The sequence below is a fragment of the Halyomorpha halys genome, unplaced genomic scaffold (genome assembly GCF_000696795.3).
Source record: "Halyomorpha halys isolate HHAL.00 unplaced genomic scaffold, Hhal_1.1 Scaffold611.1, whole genome shotgun sequence".
In the NCBI taxonomy this organism is placed as follows: Eukaryota; Metazoa; Arthropoda; class Insecta; order Hemiptera; family Pentatomidae; genus Halyomorpha; species Halyomorpha halys.
In genome coordinates, this window is record NW_027111663.1 from 520,100 (window position 1) to 541,018 (window position 20,919).

The 20,919-nt window shown below is 27.7% G+C and overlaps 2 protein-coding genes across 2 annotated transcripts; one reads left to right on the forward strand and one right to left on the reverse strand.

Annotated features, from left to right (window-relative positions):
- The first annotated feature begins 664 nt into the window (after positions 1-664).
- Positions 665-5,239, forward strand: LOC106684753 (uncharacterized). The gene is made up of 6 exons (XM_014427005.3): positions 665-1,152; positions 1,226-1,380; positions 2,596-2,783; positions 4,178-4,316; positions 4,657-4,786; positions 4,921-5,239. Exons 1-6 carry the CDS (start codon positions 813-815, stop codon positions 5,010-5,012), a joined length of 1,044 nt encoding a protein of 347 aa, XP_014282491.1. The 5' UTR covers positions 665-812; the 3' UTR covers positions 5,013-5,239.
- Positions 5,240-12,320: 7,081 nt separating this feature from the next.
- Positions 12,321-20,667, reverse strand: LOC106684754 (SET domain-containing protein SmydA-8). Its single transcript, XM_014427006.2, has 10 exons — positions 20,496-20,667; positions 20,169-20,332; positions 18,774-18,899; positions 18,211-18,333; positions 16,927-17,069; positions 16,729-16,858; positions 15,472-15,646; positions 15,249-15,395; positions 13,471-13,639; positions 12,321-12,784 (listed from the first exon to the last, which is right to left on the reverse strand). Exons 1-10 carry the CDS (start codon positions 20,625-20,627, stop codon positions 12,486-12,488), a joined length of 1,608 nt encoding a protein of 535 aa, XP_014282492.1. The 5' UTR covers positions 20,628-20,667; the 3' UTR covers positions 12,321-12,485.
- Positions 20,668-20,919: the final 252 nt, after the last annotated feature.

Genomic DNA, 20,919 nt, shown 5'->3' on the forward strand with positions numbered 1-20,919 from the left:
AAATCTATCAATTGTTTCAAAATAGCGCCCGATTTTGTTTATGAAGTAGAGGACAAATATTAAGTATTTTAGAGTCACTCTTTCAAAGTTTTAAAAAACAAACAATATTGTCTTTCCAAAAGATGGCCCCCCCAATTTAGTTGCTTCTTTTTTATTTTTTGGCATGCGGTGCTGTGCTCCCAAAAAAAGAATCTTTATCCGACAAATATCCAGCGAATAAATTTTTGTATTGAACTTCGCGTGAAAAAAAAAATATATATTGAACTTTGTACACCTCTTATTTTATTATTCGTTATTTTATGATATAATAAATAATTAATTTAAGTAATAAATCGTTGTATAATAATTTTCAACATTTTATATTTACGAATGGAGTAATTTATATCTATACTTTCTAATTGCTATTTATTAAACTTACATAGATTTTTAATTCCAATTCTTTTTTTATAATTTTTATAGGTATGTTTAATTTCCTTTTTTGATGTAATAAATAATTTTAAACCTTTATAAATAAACAAAAAAATTGTTTAGTAATACTGAAGTTTATTAAAACGTTTTTATTTATACACTGTTGGTCACAAAGAGAAAGTAAATAGAATGTTGAGGGTAAGGTTAAGTAGGGATAGGTTGATGTAGGTGGAGTCACTTTCTGCTAGGTTAGGTATTTAGGGTAATTTAGTTTAAGTAGTTAAAATATTTATTATAAAACAGTATTAAACTTTGTATCAATTAATTAAAGTGTTAAATTATTCATATATTAAATATTTTATTTCAACTGTGTCTTCCTTCTGTTACTATATCAAACTTAGCCAATGTATGATTACTACATGGAAGAGACAAAAAAATTGAGAAGTATAGGGAAAGATTTAAACCTAAGTGATACAGACATAGATAGAATTATAGATGAATCCTTCAAGTTTCTCGAGAACGAGACCAGTTTCAAAAAATCTCAGAAATATTATGGCAGAAAGAGGTTCATTATTGTTTTCTCAATTATAATTGCCCTAATAGCCGTGCTATGCTTTTTTTCTAATCCGAGAAAGATCATTCATGGATACATAGAAAGGAATTTTCAAGCTCTTGTCTATCCAGGGATGAAGCTACTTCGAAAAATAATGCTTCCCGTAATCAAAACTTTTCCTTCTCTAACACGTAATTATGTGAATTATTTTTTTTAAGTATTCACTAATCGTTCTTATAATTATTATTATCGTGTTATTTATAGAACTCTATGACGAAGCATGTCTAATTGGAAATCCGTATTTCCAAGTTTCTGACATTGATTGTTGGCCTTGTGAGAATGTTAAAAGTGTTTTGAACTTAACAGTGGCCAATTTGAGCAATGAAGATTATCACTCTGGTATTCCTATTATCCTCAGGGTAAGTTTATAATTTAGTTCAGATTTTGTAAGTTATAGCCCTTTTTGATGTTGTCTCAAATAATTATTTAATTATTATTGTTAAGTATTGAAAATATTATGATTTATACAATAATTGAGAAGTTATATAAACAACTAAAACTAAGTCCTTGTTCTGGATTCTTGTCCAATATGTAGTATTACACAAAAAAAAAAAAAAAAAAAAAAAACCAAGGAGTTCATTTGATTTGAAAAAGATTAGTACTTGCAGATACCATACTAAAATATGTTGAGACTTATTTTCTTGTGATAGATATATGCCGTGCAAGTAATATCACAACATTTAGAAACTATGACAGGGCTTGTTTACATGTTGATAGTGAGCCTAACATAGCTAACAGTACAACTTAGTGAATGAATGATAAAAACTGATGATTAATCACAACAAACAACTATCACCCTAGTCAAATCACTAATAGGAAACATATGAAGTTATGAATTGCAACAGTTCACTGTCAAGGGGTATTACTAAACATAAAAAAAAATCATAATAGTACAATAGTGTTGTCATGAATAGATTGTATGAACAAGTTAAAGTTATAATTTGAAATAAATTGAGGAAGAGAAACCATGCCAAACCAGTAAAAATAAAATCAGATTGTGACAAGTGGATTACAAGCACCAGAAATTAAAAAATATTATAAACTATTCATTTCCTAAGTGTTAAATTGATTTTTGTCCTGTATATTGCTTTATTCATAACAGTTGTCTTACATTGCCATTATTTCAGGTTCTAACCCATCTTCAGTATCATGTAGATTCATTTATATCCCTATTTGTCAAAATTCATTTGAGCATTTACAATAGAACATAAAACTATTTATTATATAGCTTTAGGAAAACTATACAATACTGTGCTAAGCCCTATCATCAAGATATTCAGCCAATTAAATATGACTGAATGGAAATTCATTGTTAAAATCTTAAAGTGTACTATAATCTACTAAAGAATAAAAAAGACTGCAAATGAACCAAGAGAGTTAGATCATAAATGAAAAATAAAATGAAACATTAAACAGTTAAATAATCTTTCTAACTTAATTATTCATTATGATTCCGATCTAAATAAATATTTAAATCAATATTTGTGACTTTGACATAAGTACTGGGCTACTACTTGCTTTTAATTATGTTATTATTTAACAATTTCATTTTTCAAAACAAATAATATTTTCAGGAAGAAAATTTGAAGGAAGTTGACTTTCAAGATTTAGTTGATATGTATTCCAGTCATAAAGAAATCTTTGACAAAGATGCTGGAAAAACTGAAAATATTCTCCCTGGGCACTCAACCCCAGAAAATTTATTCCTCAAAAACCCTCTATCTAGTAACCCATCCTTGCAGAAGAATTCCCATGTAACATGGTATGTTTATGATTAATTAATTGGTAATTTTTAGTTCTTATCTAAAGATAGTATTTATTGTGTAAATTCATTTTATTCGTAATATAGTTTGCCGCAAGCACTATTAAATGAAGTACTTTAATTACTGATAAAAAAAACTTTTAAAGCTAATAATATTAAACATATCATAGGTCATTCATCAGTGATGATTTGCCTTATCATACTGTATTATGCAAAAGGGGATTAGAAAATGTTTTTATCCTTAAGGTACTGGTAATTGCTTGAAATATTAGGCATCATCCGGTTTCAAACAGCAAATAATACAATAAATACTGAAGTTCAAAAAATTGCATGTTTTAATATTATTAATTTTACTTTAATTTCTCAAGATTAAATACTATAGGTAAACATTTTCAAAATTTCTCTTCATACTTTTTAGCATTTTTAAATGAGCTTTTGCAAATCATTTTGTCATTTCTAAGTCTCTCTTATTTTTCTTAATGAATTATTGAAATGTTGCTGTTGAAACTTGAGGATATTAGTACAAGAGCTGGGAAGGAAAAAAGGCAGTTATTTCACCCCAATTTTTGATTACTTCGATAAAAATTATGTATAATTACTAGTCAAAACTGATGGAGTCTGCCAAATATAGGTAGGGGGAATTAACAATGGCGGCTGTTTCAAAACCTCAAAAAAACATTGATTTTTTATTCGGAGCTCTATATCTTAAAAACTACCAACAACACTAGAAAATCTAAGAGAACATTATCCAAAAAAGAGTAAATTTGCTGAAATATTAGCCCTAAAAGAGCTATTTACGTCCAATATTTCTCGAGAGATACTGAAAGATTAGTAAGTAGTTAGTTAATTTATTTTGAGAATTCTATATCTCAGGAACTATGTGACGTACAGATGTTTATTAGCACTCAAATTAAAGCTAGTTTAATGGACTATTAAGAAGTTTATGACCTTTATCTTCATAGGAATAGTAGTTTTCATGATATTTGCTAAAATAAATTGATTTATAGTTGTCCGGACAATAAATTTGATTTAAGAAAAACTTTATTTCAGAAACCATTGGACGTACCAATGTGTGCTTGTGCTCAAATTAAAGCTTGTTAAATTTACTACAAAATAGTTAATATGTTTATCTTTGTAGGAGTAGTAGTTTTTATGATATTCGACAAAATAAACTCACAAAATGTTAATTTCTAGTTGTTCGTATAAAATGTTGGATTTTTGAGAAAATATATCTCTAGATCCATAAGACGCACATGTCTGTCAACACTCAAAATAAAGGAAATTTAACTTAATATAAAGTAGTTTATAACACCTTATCTTCTTAGGGGTAGTAGTTTTTATGATATTCACATATGAATATAAATTTGGTATATATATAAATATTATTTATCTAGGAAGCTTAATAGATTGGAACCTGTGAGAGAAGCAAGGCAGACATTTGGAACTCCAAGACAAGTACCGTTTTACGTTTCAGGAGCGACTATAGAGAAGTGGCTGCTCATTGATGAAGCTAATGCTCCTCCGTATGAACTGGTAAGTTTTATTTTTCTTATATATCTTATACTATATTTTACTGGCCATGTGAAAGTTCACAAAGTAAAATCTAAAATTTATACAACATTCCTACATACAGATCTAAGATGTGAAATTAGCATTAAACCAAGTATAAGTTTTCTATCACTAAAGACGGTCAATGGTATGAAGATTTATGAACTTACGCTCTTGTATGGTTGAACAAAATCGTCACTTTTAAACTAACTACTGATCATGATTATTGAAATATTAATAAATGTTTACCAATACTCATTTAAATTTTGTATGGAAAACTGTTTCTAACCACCCATGATTACATTTCTATTTATTTATTTTCAAGCCTTGGACTGAAGGAACGACTGTTTTCTTAATACAAGGAAGCGGTTCACGTCTAATTTCATTGGAGCCATCTGTTGAATGCCTGAGTTCATGCCACAGGGTTTCAATTCTACTCAGACCAAAACATATCTGTAAGTATTTTTTTTACTATCAATTAGTTTTATCTTGATTAACAACGACAAGACCTCCCGTTATTTACTCAGGTTTATCTAGATAACATCTTTAAAGAATGACTTTTCTAATTTATTTAAATTTTTTTTTCAAGTGTGGTTTAATTGGTGGTATTGGAGAGGGAAAAGTCTTCCAGTCAACACATCGCACAATATCAGTATTACTTACGTCGGATCTTATTACTAAACTTTATTATAGTATTGTATAAAGGCTGCCTACTCTACCTAATAATTAAAGATCACCTACCAGCGTCCAGACTGTGTGTAATAAAAAGACTGTTACAAAACGAGTATCAAATTTTAAAAATGCTTCCATTAACCAAAGATACTTCATTAACTTTTAGAACTTTGTATGTATTCATCTGAATTTAAGATTTTAATGTTATTTATATTCCCCAAATGTAATTTTATATGAATGTAATGTTGTCTTGTTAGGTTTTTAAAAATTGTATCTTTCAATTTGTATTATATATTTATATAATTTATTGTAATATATATGAACTTTTATTACATGTTTATAATTAGCCAAGAAATGTGCAATTTCATATTTTATTATAAACAATTTTAATTGATATTATTATGAAGAGCTAATATTTACTACCTTTAAATCTATCTCTAGTTTAAAAAGGTTGGTTTACTCTTATACTAAACTATGTTAGACAGTAGTGTAACCGTTCACGCATTCAGACTGTTACAACACCAGAGTATTGTATCAGAATACTTCCACAGTAATACAAAACTTAGTTACATCGCTAAATTACATGATGTGGTTTAATTAACGTAAACCAGCCTTAACAGAACATATCAGCTCTTTTTTACATATTAAGTATAGCATAAATAATATATTTTATTGTCATTGTAGTAGTTTATTATATTGCTATACTGAAATCATCTTTAACACTTACAGTTTTATATCTACATTTGTAATAATACATGTAAATTATATTTATTAGAATAATTTTATAAAAAATATATTGCTGAAACTATCCCTTTTAATAAATTGTTTTATACATAATGTATACGTACTTTTGGAAAAATATCTGTAAAAAAATATATTTTACTCATTTTAATCAAATCTCTATCAATGCCAGTTTACAATTTGTATTATAATTGGTAAAAAATATATATGTTATTAAAGTACTTTAGCAATTTATTCCATTCCTCATTGAGCTAATCATGCTATAATTAATTATATCACTTGAGAAATAACAGATAAAGTATTCATGAATATAGTTGTATCATTATAGAAATAATAATTAGAGGGGAGAAAACAATTTGGAAAAAGGCAAATTTTCTTAGACCTATTAAAATTTAATTATGCTGTGATTCAGATTCTTGGTTATCATAATAAGCGAATTTGGTTGTAGACTTGCCTTTATTTTAGTTGAAAGGTGAAGGATTGTTTAAAGTTAACAGTCTGTTTAGTTAAGAATGTTTTAATCTAATAAACCAACAGAAAAATAAAGTGTAGTAATGAACATATTGTTCATTATACAGGGTGTCTTATGGCTAAGTGTCCTGACTAAAAAATATGATTTAAGGACGTCAAAACAAGAAAAAATCCCCCCTGGCTGTATGTCTGTTCAAGCTTTGTTTATGAGATATTAGCATCAAAATATTTTCATTGTTATAAAGCATTTAGGTTATTATAAATTAATATGTGCTCTAATTATTTGATTACCAAGTAATAGCAGTTGCCTAATTAAGTGATTATTTTAAGCATTAAAATTTTACTTCTATAGCAGGAGCTGAATGGCACTGGATATGTCTTGCAGTCTGGTTTTCCAGATATGACACCTCTGGATTTTTTGGTTTGGGATGACATTAAACAAAACCTTTATACAAATCCAGACAAGGACTTTAATTCTTTAAGAAGAAGTATAATTAAAATTTGCGAAACAGTAACAAATATTCAGTGTCTTCCAGCCAGTGCTCTTGTGGAAGAAAGATGCTGAGCCTGTCTTAATAAATAAGGTTATCACTTTGAATAACATTTATTCATATTAATTTATTTATTATAACCTCAACATTTAATAACAATGATCATCTTAAGACATCAAAATCTCCTTAACAAAGCGATAATAGACATACCTTATTGGGAATTATTTACTTGTTTTGAGATTCTTAATCTGAATTTTCAGTTGTGACACAACAAGAAATACCCTGTATATTATTAACAGGTTTGAATGATGAAAGGATTGAAGGTTTTATTTATATTTTTTAAAGTGCAATTAGAATGAGACCTAACCATAGTTTATTTAATTGTTAGTGTTAGGAGTTCAATTCAGTGAAGTTCTGATTAAATCATTAAATGAAATTTGATTGGACAAAATTTCATATACATAAAAACAAAATTCATAATATATCAGGAAAGTGTGATTGTGAAAAGATTATTGAAGATAAAGAATAGATGAAAGTCTAAGGATTAAGAGATTTTTTTATTTTGGTCAAATAATTCCTCAGTGGATTTTTTTGAACATGAAATGTAATGTTTTTCTTGGAAATTTAAAGAGTGGACATTAGAACCTATATTGAGAAAATTTAGGTCATGGGGTGGCTTTTTTCCTTTTTAACCTGAGTACCTCTTTAAATAAAAATAAAACTATATCATTAATTACAGTTGGAATGGTCACTTTCATTAGGTGTATCAGTAACAGAGTTACTTAAATAAAAATATCTGATTGTATTTTGTATGGTGTACTTAATATTGTAAATTTAATACCTAATAAACTATGGCAGGTCATCATTTGAATATATCTGCTCTAAGAGACTGTAAGAAAGAGATATGAATAGACTGTGGAAGTAGTGCCATTATAAAAGGTGTTAAAGCTGCCTAGCTTTGGTGTATGAACAAAAAACAATTGAACATCTGGTAACTCCAAAGACGAATCTTATAAAACAATTCATTATCCTTAATTCTTATATCACACTTGCATTGAAGCAACAAGACCTCATATACTTCACCATACATCAGGCTGTAATAGTCTTAATCATTTAATATACATGAAACGACAAGTTTGTTATTATTACAATCGGTCACCTCCGCCTACTTTCGGAAACATTCGTTTTCTCTTGAGATTTTTATCTAGATCGAATTATTAATTGAGGACTTTTTCGAAATAGTTTTTTGTAAAAAAAAATATATGTTTTCATTTAAAATTTTATAATTCGTTTAAATACGAGAAAAATAACGGTTATGAAAGATTTCGAATTGCTCAATTTGTCTTTATTTAATAAAGTGTACTTTGACTGCTTTCAACTTGGACGCCATCATGGATGGTTTTTGTCTGAACTTTTGGCGTTCTTCAAAACCTGTTGCTACACATCTTTATAGTTTCGTTAAAACCTTTCCCAAGTTTATAGGAAGATAATAATTGGAAGCCGAGTACTACCACAAAACGACGTTTAGTAATGGCTATTTGAAATGGAATCTAAAGTATTATATATTAAAAAAAAAAAAAGTCACAAATTTACAATTTAAGATATTATTGAAAAACTAAATAAAAAACAACTAGAAACTTCTTCTTGAAGGAAAATATAATGATCGCGAACTGATATTAGAAACTCTTATGAAAAGACTGATGCTAAAATACCTGTTCTAAAACCTATAGTTAAAATACACGAAATGTAGATGTCTATATCGGAAACATTGTATATAAAATGAAGACATAATAAACATGAAATATACAGAAATTTAAACAGGAATTTTATAGGAAAATATACCTTTTCAAAATTCTCAAGTGAAGAAATCATTTTTGAAACCGAACGAATGAAAAACTACTGACTCTTACATGTTACCAACCTTGAAACAACATAATTATATATTCTTTAATTATCGTTTTTATAATTTAAAAATACATTTATCTAACTTATTTTATTTTATTTACCGATATTCGTAATTAAATCAAATAAGTATTTTAAATTTTCTCTTAAAAAAATGTAATAAAACTTCCTGTCATGACCATCAGAGGCAATAATATTATTAATTTATATAAATTTTACTTCCTTTAACCATTACATTATAATAATAAAATATATTTAAAATACTTTTTAGTTATTATATTATATTTACCTAGTTATAATTTCATGGTCACTAATTTCTATAATCCACAGTTCCCTCCAAAATTAAATTCATTTGTAAAGAACCATAGATCACACTTAGAAATAAATAGTGTTCTTAAAAAGTTTTCTGTTCAAATCCAAATTTATATATTTTTCAGTCAAAAGAGTCTTTTATTAACAACATATTGGCAATCTAACTAGCCAAATATTTTTGGAACAGCATTTGTTGGTAAGTACTATAAACTTTTACTTTCTGTACATATTTCACTGTTTAGATACAAGATGTCTAACTTTGCATCTTCAGGAATCATACATTATTACTGTGGAATCAATTCTGTAAGTATTTCAGCAAAAAAATGAATACCTATTATGTCAAATCAACAAAATAATAATCTCTATAAAAGTTATTGCAGGTATGATCTAAGAATTAATTTCGCTGAATATTAATTTAAAATTATATATTTCAGTTGATAAAACTAGCTTCACATGTATAAAATCAGATTCTTTTAACATTTTCTTCATCAAGTGGTTGCTTACTGTGATTTTAGATCCTGTTATTTCATAATATTTATTTATATGTATATATAGTTGACCGTAAAAATTGATATATAAGAAGATGGTCAGGGTTGCGGTCAAAAGAGAAACAAAATAGTTACAAAACACAGAACAGGTTCTACTTCTGTTCAACCGTTCGCTTTGAACAGCCCTGATGAAGCCTTGCAAAGTGGGGCAAAACGTCGGACATTAAAATAGTTTTAAACTATTTGTTCTTCTTTTTTTGACCGCAACCCTGACCATCTACTTATATTTAAATATTTACAGTCAACTATATATACATATATAAAAACATATTGTAATGCATAGTTGCATGCCTTCTGCATATGTTTAAATTTGTAGTATTATTGCATTACTTTATGTTTCTGTTTAACATTATTTAGGTATAAATTACCGAGACAAGCAGTATATAAAAGAATGCATTGCAAGTACAATGCTTCCTATTTTAACAAGAAATGTCCATTTTAAAATAATCAGAATAGGATAACAGTGTATACTTAGATTAGTCATTGATGATGGCTGTTGACATTATATATAGCTAAAACGCATATTCTAACTAAACTATATTAATGATGAATATTTTTTATTTCATTGATTTTCTAAAACACCTATTGATCTATTTGAATTTTTTTTTGTAGGAAAACTTGTATGAAGAAATATGCGGGAGAAATCGAAACATTCTAAGTGAACATGCAGTCTTTGATAGAATCATCTCCAGTGTGGAAAGGGCATGTGAGTCTCCATTATATTCTTTAATTAAAATGTTTGTTAATATTTTTTTTTATTTCATATGTACATATCAAGGTAGATAACAAAAAAAAAAATAGAACCATAAAACATGGGATGAAATCAGGAAGTAGACAACCATAGTACATATAAAAATTAACTTATCACTAAGCGAGCAACGCTTGATCTTAGAACTCCTCTTGATATGAAATTTGTTTCAAAGGACTAAAGCAGCTGTTCATAGTTTCATTAGAACTTATTTTTTGTGATATAAAAACTTGTATAGCACTTCCATTTTTTAAAGCGATTAATTGACTTTTTTTTTTCATCGGCACAAATTAAAAATGATTTTTCTTCTTCCCAATCTTCCCCTTATGCCATTACTAGAGTTTGTTGTAGAAAATAAGTTTTATTTTTTTGTTTGTAGAATAAAACAGTAGATGGTGACACTGATCTGGCATAGGAAAGCTTGATGTCCATTGGGTCTAGAACAGTCTGTCATGGCATCTATTGGTGAAACATACTCTTTGTCTTTATTTATAAAAATCCTCTCTAAGTTCCACAACAGAGGAGCCTCTATCCAGTAGAGCCTTTTTCTCTACTGCTTCATTTGGTTGAGGGTTGGCCTCTTTTACCTCCGACGTCCATGTAGTCTTTTTCCAGTGGGTCTTCAGGTCCAATATCTTTATAGGATCCTTGTCATCATTCCTGTAGCAGACATGTCCAAACTACTAGAGCTGTCATCTTTCCAGAGTGGTTTTGAGTTTAGAAACTTCTAGTTGCTCTCTTACACACTTGTTTCTAAAGCGATTCCTCCTAGTTTTCTATATAGATCTATGGATGAACCTCATTTCTTCTGCTGATATAAGACTGCTATCCTTGTCCGACATGGTCTAGCCATCTCCAGTTTAAGTCAATGTAGGTACATAAAAACATGTTGGGACTTATACACATCCATCTTGGTCTTCTTATCTACTTCGTAGTGACTGATGATACAATTAGTAATATGACAATAGACCTGCTTTGCTTTGTATATTCTGCTTGAAATTTTAAATTAATAATATAATATTTACTGGTATTTTTAATGCTATGGACTGAATTTAAAAGATATTTTACAAGGGTAATAAAAGTTTTTTGAATTCCCGCTCATTCACTTATTGCTACTATTTGGTAAAAGGCATGGATCATAAAATATATGTATACAAAGAATAAACTGTTTATTGTGAAATATTACTTTCTATCTCATATGCCATGATGTAAGAAATAGTTTTTCAAATAGCACAGAGCTTTGTGAGAAATATTTTGGACTGAAGGGATTGGATGCCGCTGATGCTAAAAAATGTAGTTATCCCACAAAATTCAACCTTGTAGGTTTGAGCATTTATAAAGTTTAAATATTGTTTAGTAAATATGTAATTTGCAATCAATTGAAAGGCGAGACCTTTTTACAGTTTTCCATATCATCAGTTAAACTCTAGTCATTTATGTTAAGTATGTCCCTTCCACATCAAAGATCTGAAAATGATACTGGTATAGATTTAAATAAAACTAGAAAACATGATCTATGAGATTTTGTAGAGTGTTTAGTTCCAAGAGAGTTTCTAAGTTCATTGATTTGTTGGAAATATGAGAAAAATTTACTCTTTTAAAATTAAGTTTTGTCATCACACCATGCAGAATCGTGATGTTTATCAAAAATATTATTTTAAAGTTAAAATAAAAACCTGAAAAAGTTTTTAAAAAAAAGCTATATTTTATAGTAAAACATTTATTCCCCAAAATAAGAACTAAAGTAATATTTTATTTTTTAATAATAAATATTAAGTTTTAACTATGGCAACTCTTTCTTATGTTATGTTTTAAGTTTATTTAGTGTAATTTATTATGTACTCCAACTAAGGTAAGAAGGAATTTTATTTTTAGATTAGTGTCACTTTGAATTAATGAATTTATCATTTTCAATACAAATGTTTTATGGTTAATAGGTTATAATCTAGAATAATAAAACCTTTAAACACCTACCTTGTTAAACATTGAGACCACTGCGATTTTTCACAAATTTCTCTTTATGGGTATGTTTTAAGTAATTTCACAATTCATTAAGACAATTTTATAACAAGTGGTGAGATATAGGTAACTTTAAATAAATCAAAACTGTCAGTAGATATGTATTGACTCAAAAAGGATGTACTTTTTCGTTTTCATGTGCTTATACAAGGTTTTGTTTTTTTTACAATGTAATGAATTTATAATAAATATGAAATAGAAATTTAAGAAAACAGTGTAAACACATATTTTCAGGATTCTATAAGCACTGTTATGTTAATTCAACAATTTTGAATTTTTTGAGCTCGTTCATCACGTTGTTGTAAGTCATATTAATAACAGATGTCAGTTTTGATCCAGGTCCTGTATCGTCTAAGACATCTTTAGCTTTTTCCAATGCATTCCTTGCATCCCTCATAGTTTTCTCGACAGTTACTGAGTCTTTACTCCTTTTGGCTACTTCTGACAATGCCAAACTTTCTTCTAGTAAACAAACTCCAGTATAAAGACCGGTCCTTACTCCTTTAGGATCTAATGTTTCTGTAATAGTCTCCAATCTCCTGCATGTTTCTGCAAATTAGAGATATTTTATATTTAAAAAAAGGCTTAGCGAACCCATTGTATATAATTTGAGATACAAATATACTTTACACAAATGCAGTATGATATACTAGAGATTTTTCTATTATAGAATAGTAGCTTATGAATATTGTATTAAATATCTTGAATAAGTAAGTAGACAATTTATTTTTATTTTTTTAAGTGAATTAATATTCATCACCATAAGCAAAAGTTAGGAGTGAGGGTAGGAACCACAATTCTACACTAGATTCCCAACTGAGATTCCATGGAACACTGGGGTTCTACGAACCTCTTCCTGGGGTTTCATGAAATAATTTAGGAAAAGGTCATTTCATGTCAACTCCAACCAGTTTTGAGCTTCACTACCTCAGATTTTCTACAATTTCGCACATGTTTTTTTATCTTAGCCTTTCTTAAGTTTTGTTAAAAAAAGGCATTTAAAATTATATTTGTATCAAATGATAATGTAAGGGTTCCACCATTTACCTTTTTTTTTACCAGAAGGGTTTCACTATTTCCCTAATAGTACCAAAAAGGTTCCACTATTTACCCTACTAGTACTGAAAGGGTTCCATTACAAAAAAAAGGTTAAGAATCCCTGGCCTACATTATAGGCAAGGGTAAAACCATTGGTTCCAACATCTAACTCTATTATTATATGACAAAATTTTTACCTAGTTTTTTATTAAGAAGAGAATCCGTCATCTGATTGTGGAGATAACCCTCTTCTCGCCCCCATAGTTGGATCAGAGAATGTTCGACAGTGAAACAGTGGTAGTGGTTAGGATGAAGTAATTTTTGTAGATTAGATATAAGTTTTTCCAGCTTTCCAACTGAAGGTTCCTGCTCGTAAGAGAAAAGAAAATGGCATTAAAAATACAGCTTTTGCATTATTTTTTAACAACTCTAATGATTAGTAATTGAGTGTTATTCCAGAGACTGTTACTTTGAAATCTTTTAATAATAACAAGACATGATTAAATAAATTTAATGCTTTTAAAATTTCTTCGTTTTGTGGTTATCAATAATACAGGATGATGTCAAAAACCAATATTTTTAATGGGTATAGTATGACTTCTTTATCCCAGCTATAACTCTCTTTTTCCTCGGCCCTGAATGAGTGGATTTAAAAAGAAACATTATTCACTAACAATCTAATTTCTGAGTTATAAAGCTCTAAATTAAATTTGTATTTAATAGTTTATACATTTATAACGTTTTATTTAGTAAGTGTAAGATAGATTTGAGGAATTTTACTTGAGTTTTAAATATAGCACCAATAGAAAGAATGCTCTGTTGTTTGGATAATATGTTTCTCTGAATAAAAAGTTCATGATTTTTACGAATTGGGTCAAATTTTTCTCTCATGCGCTTTAATTTCACAAAAATTGTTTCATTGTTTTTTTAGCAATGATTACCTTCTACTTTCATATAAATATATTTTCTCTACATCTTCAACATGTTAACACAACATGGGAATCATTTTTAAAACTAGCCAAATTAGTCGACATTTTGTTAATTGAAAATTAATAACAAAAATCAGCATCTTGATTTGACTCAGAGAATGATTATCCTGAAACTTTAACATGTGAAAGATTTAGAGAAAATACATGTATATGAAAGTGCTAGTTAATCTTTGTTTCAATGAAAATATTTAACTCCTATCAAAACTTTTTGGTGTACCAGAAAAATTTGTTTAATTTAAGATTTGGGAGTAATGATTTGTAATAAATGATCACAAAGTATTGAAAGAAATAAAAAATGAAAAAGAGGAACAGATGTTAACAACAGTTATAGACAGTTTGTACATTTTTTTTTTAACTTTCTTCTGAACACTCTTCTTGTGCTAGATAAAATTTTAAAATGCTATTTTTAAAAATAATTTCAACGAAGGCCATCAACAATGATTTAAGGGCTTTTATTTCTTTTTTTATTTGAACTTTAAATAGATCTTAAAAATTAATCATACTATTTTTTAGTTTATGATTTCTCTTTATAGCTTTTTCCCAATTATAATGCTCTTTTTATGAGGTCACTCTTTGCATGGCTAAAAAAAGATACAAACAACTAATATACAAACATATTTTAGCCCTGATGAAACCATGCGAAATGGGCGAACTGAAACGTTAATTCTTAATAAATACTTTTTATAAGATTTGAGTTGCTTTTGAACTGCACCTGGACCATCATCCTTATATTAATTGTAAACACCAATCAACAATCTTTCAGTATTTGTTTTTGTTATTAGGAGATGGTCGAGGGAGTGGTAAACTAAGAAACACAAATAAACAAAACTTATTTATTTGTGCTTATAATTTAAGACACAAATAAATAGTTTTTTATTTTTGTATTTTTACTGACTGTACCCACGACCATCTTCTTATCATATCAATCTACAGTAAACTATTAACACCTCGATATTTTTTTTTCATATATACAATTAATAAATAACCTCCATTGCAGCATCCACCTGGGCTCCAAGCCTCGACACTAAATCTGACACATGATTAGCAGATAGTATTAAAGGACATTTAGTACATGACCAGTCAGAATTTTCATCTCCGTTATTGGCAATAACCAAACCATCACATTTTTCAGTCTGAAAAAAAGGAAATAAGAATAAAAAATGCACTTCATTGTTTCAGATATAAATAAAGAAATATCAGTATACTTACAACATCTAACGGAGAAGAGCTGATACATTTAAGCGTACTGAAATTAGTTTCAAGTTCGGTTGGATCTATGCATCGTTTGCATTTGCAAGTGAAATATTTTGTTCTTTTTAAGTGATCCTGCCTAGCCGCAGTACCCCAAAGTGTATGAGTGTACATGGTACAGAGATGTTCTCCACTGAAAATTATAGATTAAGACTGATGTTAAACTAATTTAGATCAATATATATGGGAGGATTGATTTTAGTTGTCTTAGCTGTTTCCAGCAACCAAATTTTTGCCCAAAAAATCCAAATGAATCAATTACACAATTAAAAATAATAAGCTTACAAGAGATATGAGTCATTGAGAATCAAAACTTAATTAGAAAAAAAGTTAAGTTTAAATGATCGTTTACCACTAGTTTAGAATTAATTGATCTAAAACCCTTAGACCTCAACAAAACTTGAATATAAAGTGAAGATTTTAATCAGAACCGTTTTGATCCATAGTTCTTCCTTATTTGAAAATATTAAAAGTAATAATATATTTAAACCTCAAAAAGATCGATGATATGAGGATATTGTATTATTACATTTCTAGGGTATCAAATTATAGATACTTGGTTGAGTAACTTGATTAATAAATACTCCTGTTAAAATTTAAAATAATAGTTTTTATAAAATGACTTCAAGTTTGTGTTTAGTTACTTTGATAAAGTTTTAGCAATTGAATAATAATAAAAATACCTTTATTGTAATTGATAATATTAGTTACTAATTCTAGTTTTAATGTTGCTTTTAGTTTTTTTAATTTGTACTCAATTTATATTATTATAAATATTTTCAAAAATTAAGATTTCCCCAAAAAAAAAAAAAAAAAAAATGCTTTTAGTGATCAATGTAATAATATTATGATCAGAGATGTCTAAATTTGCGTTGGGGTAATTTCCAAAAAGCAAATTTTGTATAAATAAATGAATCATCCATACTCTTTGCTCACTAGAGCCCAAGAAAATTTCTGTGTATGCATTGAAACTGAAAAATAACGAATTTTAGATCATTCCTTGGATCCAATAGGAAAAATAATTTAAACTTTGATCTAACTTTTCCAAAAATCAATATTTTGCTCTATTTTTTCTCACTGTAAAAATTTTGAAAAATGGAATTAATTGGTTTTGATTCTAAACAACTCAAACTATGATTACTAAGTAATCGGTTAGTTTATTGTTATTGTATTTAGGAAAAATTAATTTATGTCAATTAAAATTCGCAAATTTACCTTTTGATATCATCACATGATTCAACATATATTTTGAAATCTTCTAGATTGAATGTGTACTTAACGTTAGGTATACAACTATGTTCCATCAGACACGCATTTGGATAAATTGCCATTACTTCTCCATCTCCTAAAAAAATTTAAATAATTGAGAATTATGCACTTGTATTATTACTATTAAATTTTATTAAAAAATACCTGTAGCAATTTCGAGTGCATTTACTTCAATAATGCCACAAATCACGTGTATAACTTCTGATGAAGTATTTGTAATAATTCCAGGTTCTAGGAAGGATAGATAGTTTTCTTTGAGGTATTTCGAAATCTTTTCTTCAATTTCCCTGAAAATAGATAAAAGTATAGAATATACCATTTCAGAATTTGTCCACAATATTGGCATGGATACTTAAAACAAAATTGGAAGATCATTGATTGACTGTGCGTAATGTATGAAAGGAAGATGTAATGTAACAAAGTAAGAGAATAAATAACATGAAATAAAAGTAAACTAAAAGTGGCTAAAATTGATGTAAAATATATGAACATTTATATAAAAATAAGCACAATTTAAATGATATTTTTATTTTCTTTGTTCATTTTTATATAAATTTTGCCTCAGTTTACTTTTATTTCATGTTATTTATTATTTAGTTGTTTGTATCTTTTTTAACCCTGATGAAGCCCTAAGTGGGGCAAAACGTTGGCCCACAATAAATAGTTTAATTACTTTTTGACCCAGACCTTCTTTCTTTTATATTTAAAATTTTTTTTTAATTAATTTTTTCCAAGAAAGAAACTATTAATTGAGAGTCAGCAAGAACAATGAAATTATCAATATTATTAAATTAAGATCAGTTTAAAAATATGAAACTTATGTTATTACTTCTTTAATCACTTAAGGGGTATGGGTTGCAGTGGGGTAAGGCCCGTGGCTACTAACTCCAAGGACCCGAGTTCGAATCCGGCTGGACAGAAAATAATTGTATGCTACACTGTAGCCATGAGTCAACTCTTACACTCTCCTAGGGCCCACCCAGCCTCCTGAATTGGGTACCCTTAATCGGGTAAAAATCCGGAAGTCAAGTGTGATTCTGACCAAATTACCTCCTTGTAAAACCGTTAGTCTAGTAACAGTACTCCCTTACAAAGTACTGAACCCCTGACCCTTCATAGTATGTAGCATAACAGATTTAATTACTTTAATTTAATCACTTAAAAAAGAGAAAGTAGGGTCATTGCTTAAAAAAAGTTTTCAAGATATATAATTTACTCATTTTAGAATCGGTTTGAGTCCAAAAAGTAATCTTTCAGGTATATTCTGTTCTCACATTCTGATTTGAAACCAGCAATTAAATATGAATTTTCTTCTCCTGTCAGAACCACATAATTGAGATAGATAGGATGGGATCGATTTTACGTGTGTTTATATTTTATCAGTAAATTTCTATTATACAAAAAGAAATTAAAAATATATATCATTACTGGTATGTGTCTGTTGTATTATCCCTATGACTGAAATGAGATTCTAATGAAAGAAGTTGTTTCCATTTTTTGGGATTTTTCTTTTGCATTAGAAGGCACCTCAGGGGAAAAACTGCATCGTAACTGAAAAAAAAACAAATTAATTATAATAATTACTACAGCCTAATTATCGTCAATATTTATTTTAATCAAATTTTAACATATATCGGCAGAATGTATAGGAAATAAGACAAAATTTTAAACAGAAAGACTTTTTTCAATATGCTTCAATAAAAAAAAAAAAAAGATCAAATCAAACCAGTGACTGGTGTTCTAGCCATCATGAAACGATTTGAAAGATAATTTATAAAGTTATAGCTTCTTGATGATACTTTTACTCTATTGTCATCATTATGACATTTTTTTAATAACCAGAATCAACTTAAGCATATATTTTCTTACATTATTTTAGTATTAAACCACAGATAATAATTTCCTCCACTGTTCCAAATTGCACAAATACCTTAGCACATTAATTAATTATGCGTTAATGTGTTATAGTATTACTGAATGTAAGTTAATACTTAATTCTTCCAATTCTAGCAGGCAATGGATTCCGGCTGAAAACAATGCACTCTGGTAAGTGATGGTCTTGCATCGTTAATCCGGGACATCCCGCATCACATGCTGGCCATTCACACGATGGGCATCTGAAATTTTTTTCAAATATTCATAAATGAGTGCATATTTAATAATATAGAAAATGAATAGTAGAATATTATAATAGTCAATATATCAAGTGATTATTTGATCTGAACAAAACATCAGCTCACGTTAGAAATAAGAAATTTATCTTATTTAATGTTAATAGGAAAAACTTTACCAATTCTCTAACTAATAATCCATGTGTATCATCTTATCTTCCCTGTAAATTTTTTATTCAAACAATTTTAAAAAAAGAAAAGTTGAAACCTATTTGTCCATCCTATAAATTTATACTTTTTTTTTTTACGTTGTATTATTTCTTTTCACAAAACTAAACTCCAATTCATTATTATCAACTATAAGAATTTCATCAAAATAAAAACTTATAATTTATAAACAATTTTAGGGTGTAATTCACTTGAATAATTTCAATGTTACATAGTGTAATATCCATCTACATACCTAAAGCTAGCAATTGCGAAGCATTCCCGGGTCTAGTAGTAAATTTATAAAAATTAAAAATTTCTGAGAAATAAAAGATCAATAATTGTTATTATTTTATCTTTTCAATCAAAAATAAAGACTTTTTATAAGAAAGATCGAATTGATTGGTAATACTTTATTATTGTTTATAAAACTAAAACTACAAAATTTTTCTCTGAATTCAAAAAGTTTTATTTTAATTATAATCATATGGATTGTTTATTAATTAAGATGGATCATTGGTAATTTTATTAATTATAATTAAAAAGAACCTAATTTTTTTTATTAAGAATGATATTTATCACAACAATTTTTCTGATATTTATTTCTAATAGATTAATTATTTATTTTATAATGACAGTAAAATTATATGTTTAGTATTTGAAAAAAAATAATACATATAATAAATACATTTAATTGAACTAAATTTTGTGGTGCAAAATGTCCTTTTTGATTCGGATAAATTAAACCCAGTTTAATTAATCTTTCCTGTAAATTGTTTTTACCAAAAATAAAAATCAGGAAATATTTTATTATATAAATATTATTTTATGTAACCATAATATAATTAAAGATCAAGTACAATTTTGTTTTAAGAATTTAATTTTGAAAACATTTTTGATCATGAACTACCAATTCTAGAACATAAATCATACTTTATCTGGATAGTATTTTCTTTATTTTATTTATTTTTTTTAATTTTATAACTAATTCTATTTAAGGATTAAAATGTTAAATAATAATTCGAAGTTAAAAAATAAATATTTAAAAAGAAATTTGATATCACATACCTTGAACTAGTTTCGGGATCTAAAGGTTGATAACATCCCAGGCATAATGGTTCAGTAGAAGTCTTAGGGCCGAGGACTAAGCAATGTTCAGAAATCAATTTAGTTCCTTGTGGTATATCACGTGTTGCTATCAAGAAACGTCCTAATTCAGGATTTTTTTGAATCTATAAGTGTGATTTAAAAAAATAAATAAATGCATTCTGATTAGACTCATAGAATTCTCCTCACTTTATAAAATATTTAATTTAAATTCCTTTGAATGAACCATTTTTTTTAAATAAGGTTATGAAGCCAAAAAAATTAATACAACATATATCAAAACCTCACCTCATATGGTCTACATTTAACTTTGTGCTGTTTCCAGTGTGCAATTTGGTGTTCTTTGCTGCAGTAAACAGCTTCTTTGCAGCCAGTACATGTTTGTTTTGCCGGTTTAGAGCAAACATAACACTTGCCCATTGTGCACTACGATGGGTTAGAGTTCAAAAATATCTTGGATCTATTTATAAAACCAATGTGTACCACTACAAGCTGATTATGAGAGCCCATTGTTCTCCCAGTTGTATTATTTCTAAATAAGATAACTAATGAAAACAAATCTGTTTTGGGTTAAAATAATCCATAACTAGAAGTGAAAAATAAATTTTAATTTATCAAATATATATTTTTCTATTTTCGTAATTATTGCTTTATTAAAAAAAAAAAAAAAGTAATAGAAAAATACTTAATTACTGCCAAAATACTTACATTG